Source organism: Pteropus alecto, unplaced genomic scaffold (assembly GCF_000325575.1).
Source record: "Pteropus alecto unplaced genomic scaffold, ASM32557v1 scaffold11, whole genome shotgun sequence".
NCBI lineage: Eukaryota > Metazoa > Chordata > Mammalia > Chiroptera > Pteropodidae > Pteropus > Pteropus alecto.
In genome coordinates this window covers 11,422,844-11,432,616 of record NW_006431956.1, presented here as the reverse complement: position 1 = coordinate 11,432,616, position 9,773 = coordinate 11,422,844, and the positions used below count along the sequence as shown (strand labels likewise).

The 9,773-nt window shown below is 35.5% G+C and overlaps 1 protein-coding gene across 1 annotated transcript in view; it reads left to right on the top strand.

Moving 5' to 3' along the window:
• NEBL (nebulette) overlaps window positions 1–9,773 on the top strand; it is a 150,834-nt gene that overhangs the window by 75,305 nt on the left and 65,756 nt on the right. Inside the window, exons 11-12 of the mRNA XM_025043398.1 lie at window positions 2,000–2,113; window positions 7,803–7,907. Of these exons, the coding sequence (XP_024899166.1) occupies window positions 2,000–2,113; window positions 7,803–7,907 (219 nt within the window). The remainder of the gene's footprint in view (window positions 1–1,999; window positions 2,114–7,802; window positions 7,908–9,773) is intronic.

Sequence of the window (9,773 nt, the reverse complement as noted above, 5' to 3'; positions counted from 1 at the left end):
GGAGTGTGATTCAATCAGATTTGCTTTTGCAAGAGATTGTTGACTCTAGACTTGACAGAGTGTGTCTGGGTCATGCCAGTATTCCCAGCCTCAGGTAGGGACTCATGCTACCTCATATTAGGAAGTCAACACAGGCTCAATGTTGAATGAACAGAGGAAGGAAAGAATCATTACAATGTGGATCGATTATTGCTTTTTCAGGAGTATTCCTTTATTCAGGAAGGGCAATTGCCAGATTTAATGACCGATGGGAATTTGTCAGGTTAATTTCACAGTAATACGCCCTGCATGTCACCTCTGCTCCAGGTGCCATTGTGCAAAGGCCATACAATGAGTTCTTTTTGTGTGAGGATCCCGTAACCTATATTTGCCTTTTAGCTAGTACATACCTGAGGCACTCATGGTGCCCAGGCTTCGAGAATGCGAATAATTGAACGAAAGCTTGATGTGAGCCCATATTACATAGTGGGATTGGTCAGTGAGTTAAATAGCTACCAGCTGAGAGTGTGTTCAGGGGCCCATGCTTTCAGACAGAAAGTTTTACTCAGTAAGTGGAGAGTGTTGGTGAGTCTGGCTGAGTCAAGACTGCCATTCAAGTGGAAGTCAGTTAAGAGAGTCCACTCATTGAGCGAATACCCTGTAGGCACTAAAAATCTAGAGAGAGACAAAAGCACTGATTAAAATATCGCGACAAGTACCCAAGCAGAAGGGTGTAGAGAGTGTGTTTAGGGGTCAACTAGGTAGGGAGAACCTTTGCTTTGATGCCAGAGACAGTGGAAAATAGTGAATGAAATCTAAATGTATTCCATTGGTGGAGGTTTTGTCTGAATTTATAAGGCAATGCAAATGTCAGAAAGTTATTACGAGCAGGTGGAACCACAACAGAAAATATTTCCTGAAAGCCATGTTGAAATATTTTCCAAGTGTGTTCCCACTAAGATTGTCACTAGCTTTCTCCCATATGTTCTAGATACAGGCCCCAGAGGGAGACCATCCCCCAATCTACACGTGATTAAACTAGCCATCCCCAATTTACTTTGTAACAAAAACCTCTTCAAGGAATAGCCTTAAGTTGTATGAAGAAAGGTGTAATATGACAGTGTTGTAAGAAAACAAAATATTGTAGATATTATATAGTGTAAAAATATTGTAAGAGAACAAAACAGCTTACTGTTGCTTTTGAAGTCTGTGAATCCTTTCCTGGCTACAGCAATCAAAGTGGGTGTGAGATCTGAGTAGGTAGTTTTTGTTTGGTAAAGAACTTGTACCTATATTCCAGTTAATTATAATAATATGCATTCACATATTTCTCTATCCATGGAGAAAAATACAGTTCTGCAGGATAACTTGATAATACTTTCTTTGGTGCCTCTCGAGTTACTTAAAAGAGAAAAATAATTTAGAGTAAATATTAGAAATAGTTTTGCTGCTGAATACAAACATAGAGTAAAAGCAGAGGAATAAAAAATGACATTAATTAGACCCAGGACATTTCAGAAAATGTAGTTCTTGGAAATGAATTTTTGAACAAATGGGAAATGATAAGAAAAACTGCTACAAACCATGTCCTATATTTGGAATCATTCCCTCAGGAAAATTCATATTCAAGTTCTGGGGCTTAGCATCCCTTTTCTAAGTATGGTAGACTTAATTCATTTATGGTCTAAATTTCTAATTGATCATAGATTATAAGAATGCAGAAATGAAAAAGTGACGTTTAAAAATCCTGAGAATTTAGTGCATAATTCTTGTTAATAGGATTTGAATTCATGCGTAATTGCATTTATGATCAATGTTTAATTAGAGGGTTTTTTTAAAAAAAATAAGAAATTTATGCCTAATTAAGCTTTATATGGAAGAAAGTATCAGGAATTTAAACTTTGCTATCATTCGTTTTTAAGGTAGGTTTTATCTGATCTAATGAAAAATCAAATGTTATTTTGAAAGCTTAAAAACAAATGTGCTATTTAATTTATCCTTTTTTTTTCTTTCATGGCAGATTAAATACAAAGAAAAATTTGATAACGAAATGAAGGATAAGAAACATCATTACAATCCCCTTGAAAGTGTTTCTTTTAGGCAAAGTCAGATTGCCACTGAACTGGCCAGTAATGTAAGTTACTTTGTGTCTCGTGACTTGTAATTCATAGAAATCATTTTCGATATTTTTTGATTCTTGTTTTCTCTGAATCGATTGTTTTGTAACCACTGATACTTAAACAGAATCATGTAATTTCCAAGCAATTTTAGTTGAAAACACTGAAGCATATTTTCCTGAAGCTTTGAGAAAAATGTATTATTGTAATTTGCTATTAATGTTACTGATTACTACTACTTAGTTGATAAGTAAGAAATGTATTACTAATAAAACTATTATATCTAATTGAGAGTAGAAATAGATTACAGAGTTTTGCAGAAAGATCTAATTGAGAGTAGAAATAGATTACAGAGTTTTGCAGAAAGATCGTGTGTAGTATGATAAATTAGTGGTTATAATGGCAGTTAACTCGTAATTGTGCCCATGAAATAGCACTTATTGTAAAGTGCTACCTGTTACATGGTAGCTTATCATAAAGAAATTTTCAGAAGTTGTAATGGCTTACAATTTCATTCTTATTTATTATGTAAATGCTGTGAACTACTTCACAAGATTTGTTTTCGTTTCATGTTTTTTTTTTTAATAATCAAGTTTCAATTAACAGGAAAAATGCCTTAAACTTTTATTAAAATTAGACAGAATGTCAAAACAGAAACATGGAGGAAAATCGATTACTTTGCTATAGTTGCAGGATATATAGAGAACCTTTTCAAGTGTTAAGATTAATTACTGTTGAACTGCAGCTTTGTTAGATCATTTAAACCTTTCAACTCCTGTCAGATCCTTGGGACACAGTATATCTTATTTTCATTAATGTTTATAGAAGGTATGTTTGTGTTCATTAACCAACTTCTGTTTGTCACCAGCAACCGAAATGGGTGTTTCTGTCTTTTTGGACCACCAAGAATATCAGAATGACTTCTCTTTTTCGTTTTTGTGTGTGGGAAAAACGTAAAGTAAATAGAGTTGGAATACACTTAAAGGAACCTTAGTGCCTGCTCCCTTTCTTAATATTATACCTTCGCCGTTCTGTGCCTCAGTTTCCTCATCTGTAAAATAAAGATACTTAAAGTTCCTACCTTCTAGAGTTGTAGAAATTAAATAATCAAGTATTTAGGAAAGTATTTGGCATCAGTAAGTACTCGATATATTTTATATTATATTTAATTATGATTACCGATATTATATTTCCAAAGCAATTAGTAAAAAAAGAGACTATATGTCAATAGCATGAAAAATACCAAAAGCCTTAAAATTGCCACAAAGAGTAATTGAAATATGGTAGTAATTTCTAAAGAATAAAGTAGAAATTTCTTTTAGCTTTTCAAAGCAGAATTTCTGTTAAAATTACATGATTCTGTTTAATCACCCTTTCTGAATATGTAAACAATCCAAAAAAGTATCAAAATATTTCCAGATCCCTAGAAAGAACTTTTTTGACTCATTCAGTAGTAAATGAGCACCATCTAGTGGCTACTTGCAAATTCATCTGTCAATTTACGACTGACTAGTACTTCGTAACGTGTTAAACATGATCCTGGCAATAATGCAAAAGTTTAATATTTTCTTCTCCTAGATGGTATTTTGTTCCATGTTATTTTCATAGGTGAAGTACAAGAAAGACATTCAATCCATCCATGATCCAGTTTCAGATCTCCCAACCTTGTTTTTAGACCATGCTTTGAAAGTCAGCAAAATGCTCAGCGGTGTAAGTCGGTTGTTTGATGGCAGCTGTAGATGTCCTCTGGTTCCTTGGAGCCGATGTGCCCGCAGTGCTCATCATCAGTGCACCTGCTTCCTTGGGTGTGCCTGGGCATTGCTGCTCCTTGAATAACTAACTCACTGAAAAGTAGTAATCTGCTTGCTCACATCCCACCAACGCTGTTGCCTTACAAAGTTTTTTTTTTTTTCCAACTCTTTAATATCTCTTGAATGCAAACTTTCTTGTTGAACAACCACACTTCAAAGTGTTTGGACAAGTGTTCTTCCTGCCTTTCTTCTTCCCCTTTCTTCCTCTGTCTGTATTCGATTGAAGCCACTTAAAAGTCAGATTCTTAAGTCAGACACCTTTTGATTTTATGCAGGGCAGAGTGTGTGGTACTTACTAGGCCTCAGTAACATAAAAAAAAAAAAAAAAAAGTCTTAGTCTAATTTGTATTTTCTCTGAAAATAAATCCTAAAGGTGTTTGTGTTGAGACAGGGCTTTTCGTTTTGTGAAGATTCCCATGTTTTTTTTCAGTGCAGCCAGGAAGGGAGAGTGATTTCTTGATCTCCTGATGAAAATATCTGGGTACCCTGCCAAGTGGTCATTCCATCGGAACTCGGCTCCTGCATACTGTTTCAGACACTTAGAGATGTCACCGACTCTCATAACTGATGGCCCGGCTCACCCGAGCCTCCCATTTCCTACATCTCAGGATGCCCCATGGTGATGAGCAACCCTAACCTGACCTCATGTATTTCTTTGCCTATTTTAATAATTGCTCGCTTGCTCACTCAAAATTATCCATATTTATTGAATACCTGCTTTGGGCCAGGTACAGATCAGATGGGAAAATGTGCCGGGCAAGGAATGTGGAAAAGTGCAAAGAGCTGTCTTTAGGAGATGTGCCCTGAGTCAGGGATTTAAAAACAAACAAACAAACAAACAAACAAATGAACAATAAACAAACAAACCTGTAGTTAAAACCTGGTTCCCAAACTATTAAATAATGAGTTATAGCTTCAGTGTCTACCCCGGGCTTCGATGTATTGAAACTTCTGTTTATAATGTCATAACCCTCTTTGCTCCACCATTGCCACCATTGTCGTCCTTCTGGCAATGCATTATGCATCTAAATCATTCATGCTCATAGAGATTTTAATTCATTAATGTTGTAAATTGCTGGACCTTGCAGGAAAAACAGCTCGTCATTCTGTCCAGTCTGTGGAGCAGAGAAGGGAAGTTAGAGAACTGTCAGGCCCAAAGGTAGACCCAGTCCCTGGATCCATCCTTCACGTGGTCCTGCAGTTCCGGAGCTCACCCCTGCAGCTCCACGCGCATCCCTCTCTCCCCTACGTGGCTCCGTTTCAGTTCCGTGTTTTCCTCCATGACTCATAGGTGTGCTTCTAAAATCCACGTATGTTCATTTTCTGAGCTGCTTTCTTCACGTTCAGTCGTTGGCATCCAGTTTTGATCCTTGCGCTGGCATTTTGCCTTTGGCTATTCCTCATCCATGCTTAGGTTTAAATTTCTGTAGGATGTGAGAATTCATGTAAATAATACACGAATTTATTGTAAATAATACAGTAAAAATATCATGGTGGTAATTTCACAATTCGGTAGCTGGAAGGATGCATGCCACTCAAAGGCAATATTTCTTTTCAAGAGTATTGACCTTTATTTTATAATAATGGTGAAAAAATTATAGTTTAATATAAATTATAGTTTAATAATGGTGAAAAAATTATAGTTTAATATAAATTATAGTTCAATAAAAAATTATAGTTTCTAGCATCTCTTCAACAGAGAAAACCCACCAAAGTCTCCTATATTACCTTTATTTTATATACCGTTTGTAAAGTTTAAATCTTTGTTTCAGTGGTGCTTTTGCCTATATTCTAAACATTTTGCCCCATAGAAAAATTGTGACTTAATGATTCCTTTGTGGAAGAGAAAGTTTAAGATTCAATAAACGTGTTACGCTGAGGTATTAAAGTTGTATGATGCTACATTGGCTCAAACTGATTATACATTAGAATTGCCTTCTGTTAAATTTTAATGTAATGAGAATTGGAATTTTGTTGATTTATAAAGGCAACTTAATTTTATTAAAACATTGACTAAAAGAATGCTTAATAAAAAGACATTCAGCCCAAATTAGTTGTCGGTTTGTTATAAATGGCTGTTTTTAAAGACTTCTAAATCTCTTTGGTATAAATCATAGTTTTTTTTAAAATTTTAACACATAGTGAAATTAGTGCTTATGCATTTGTACAGCCATACTAATTAAATTTTTGAGGGAACATTTTCCCCTGGAAAATAGAGCTCTACTAGCTTTCAGTTTCTTTTATAACTGCATAAATTTAAAAAAATATATATATTTGTGTTACTGTCAATAACTCTCACTAGGAGGCAGCAGAGACTATTATATAAGGAACAGCAAGTATTAAAAATTCTTTTGCAGATCTTAGTTCAAATAGGTTGTTTATTTTATTTTAACTTTTTTAAAAATAGGAGTTTCTGAAATTCTCTGTAACTAACATAGATCATTGCCTTGGAGATAGTATTTATTGAACTTTTCTCAGTGTATATCCATTATTCCAGACATTATTAGTTCTGGATTTTAACTCAGTATGGCACATGTTTTAGCTTGTTACATTTAATTCATAACATTTTATGAACATATATTATATATCATATATATTACAAAATAACTTCTAATCAAATGATAAAATCTCTAAGCATTTTGAGATGCCGATGATGATGATGATGATGATGATGATGATTTAATTAGCAGAAGAGCCAAAATTCAGAACTTGTTCAAAATGTGCTATGTGAATATTTTCATAAGCTTCCTGGGGCTTTTTCTCTCTCATTTTATTGTAGTTAGAGTTTTGGGGGACACATCTTAGTGTCCTAATTGCCTGAAGGCACCTCTGGGACCAGTGCTATATCCCATTGGAACAGCAGTTCTCATGTGCATCCTTCACCCCTCCCATCCCCAACACTGCGCCTTCTTCCTGTTTCACGCCCAGATGGCTGGAGACTCTGCTAACACCCGATGCCAATTTCGTTATGGCAGATCTTTCCTGCTCCCTTTCAAATGCTGCTTACCTCTCCCTCACTCTCCACAAAATGACCCTTTTCACTGAAATCCTCGTTGCCTAATAAGCAACCAACTTCAGCTTAAGTCTCTGTAGTGTTGAGTCTTGAGAGTTACCATTTACCTCTAAAAGTCTTCCCCAAATAGGGCAGAGTAAGTGTCCCATCTCTAATGATAGAAATTATGAAGTAATTTCTGTATTACTGCTGCCTCTGTGAGCGCTACAGTTGCCAAAATTGGTGTCTTTATCCATTCTGGTCAATTCCAGATTCCCCCGTGCCCCCACACATTTTTTTTTTTGTCTGTATGTCTAAGCAGTTGTCATTATCCAATTTCTTACCTTAAAAATTCAACCAACTGTACCCAGATTCCTCGATGCTCTTCTGGGCACCTCTTACCCTCTCCTTTTAGGAAAATGAGTTGAACCGTTTCTCACTTTTCTCTCACCACCAGTCTTCCTCCTGGCCGAGCCCTTGTATACAACTTTTTGTTCTTCTGCCTCTAGCTTTGCTTTCCTCTGTTCTTCTCTCAAAGAGGCTGTTCCACGCCTTCCTGGTTTAGGATGAGGGAAGGGCAGATGGCTTCTATTTTGCCCACCTTGCCTGTTCACTCGAGCCCCGTCACTGGCTTTTCCGCTGCCACTCACCAGTGCCGTGGCTTTTACCTTGTGTTTACAGCTAGTTGTCCTCTGCTTCTCACGACTGTTTCGTTTGCTGTTCCCACTGACCACTGAGAGCTGGTCTGGGTGGCGTTGTCGGTTTATCTCAGTGTCTGGAAATACCTGCGGATGGGGACTCGATAGCCGCTTTACAGCTCTCATTGGCTTGCGTTTTTCAGTTTCTTAGTTGCTCTAATCGGCCACTTTTATTCTGAATTTCTTTTTGTGTTCTCTGTTTTAGCGAGAGTATAGAAAGCTTTTTGAAGAAAATAAAGGAATGTATCATTTCGATGCGGACGCTGCGGAACACCTGCACCACAAAGACAATGCCAAGCTCCAGAGCCAGGTACGCGGCCTGCCTGTCTGGACCCGCTCAGGTGCAGCTGCTGAAAGACGCATGCGTCCACCTGAGAAAGCGAACGTTGCTCCCCAAAAGCTCAAACTCTCTTTCTTCTATATTGAGTTGGTGAAGCATGAACCATATTTCAATGTAAAGGCATTTTATAACATAACAGTAACTTCGCACAATTTAAAACTTCCAATATGTGAATTAATTAAATGATCAGATCTCATGATGATTTCAATTTTTAGAGCGTACTGATTTGTGTACATTTATAGTATACATTTTTAGCCGCAGGATTACTTTTCCAGGCACAAAGCTTATTAAATTCTCAGTTCAATTATAAGTGTTACTGAAACAGGAAAATTATGTTACTAGTGTATGCTACATTATGAAATTCTATTTACACCCTGAAAGAAATTTTTAAAAGACCTTCTTCCTTGCACACTTTAAAATTGATATCAATGTATTTTTTTTTATTCTGAGTTACAATAGTTGCAAAAGATGTCATGACAGCATCTATTAAATTTTATATCATTCTTTTAAATGCATCTCATGGAATATGCATTCCTTAATGATTTAATACCCACCCTCATTTATTTAAAAATACACAAACCAGCTCATCTTTAAGGTTTGGAAATGTATGGTTTTTTTTTCTCTTTGCATTCTTATTTTTATTTCATTTTTCCCATAAAAATTTATTCTAATATAGTATATTTTAATGCTTTGAACCCTTTCATTGGTCACGTATCATCCTTCTTTGAAATAAAGATATGCCTACAAGATATGGAAGCAACCTAAATGCCCATCAATGGATGATTGGATAAAGAAATTATGATTCATATATACAATGGACTATTAGTCAGCCATTAAAAAAATGAAATCCTACCATTTACAATGACATGGATGGACTATGGACCTAGAGGTTATTATGCTAAGTGAAATCGGTCAGACAGAGGAAGATAAATACCACATGATTTCACTTATATGTGGAATCTAAGGAACAAAAAGAACAAACTAATCAAAAACAGACTCATAAATATAGTGGACAATTTGGTGACAGACAGAGGGGAGGGGGTTGGGAGGCTGGGAGAATGGGGTGAAGGATTAATGAAGTACAAATTAGTAGTTGATAGTTGGTCATGGGGATGGGGAGCACGGCAGAGGGAATGCAGTTAGCATTAATATGATGGCTAGGTGGAAGGCCAGGGGAGGGAGGGAGCAATCAGGGGAATCATTTTATCATCAATGTAGAGGTCTAACCAATGTACTGTATACTTAAAACTAATTTAAATAAATAAATTTATTTAAAAAATTATGCCTACAAATACGAATTTTAAAATTTGTTATATTTTCTGCCACTATGAAGTTCTAAGTATAAAAAAATTTCTTTTGGATTTTATTATCATTAAAATCATTGTTATTATACAACTTAAGAAGCAATTTTAAAAATAATTATTAAATATAAGAACATTAATGAAAATACATTTCTGAATGAAATGAATCATAGTCAAAACTTCAATGTATTGAATTAAAAAAGGTATGTTGCTAAAAAGTCAGCCTCTTTGACAGTTTACATATAGTTTTAGATTTTGTTATTAGTATATGGAAAATATGGATCATTTTCTAAGCTGAAATAAGATAAGGATTGGTTGTAATGGAAATAAAGAATTCATAATACGATATTATTAAATAATGTATATGAAACTGAAAAAAATCACATAAAAGTTCTACATGTTTAACTCAATGTCTGTGGAAAAATTTAGCAGTGTCAGAGAACATTGTCCTCCCTTTGATAGAAAGATAGAGAATCACATCTATGTTTTCCTTCTTGTTTTTGACTTACTGATGCACATTCCAAGGTATCACAAG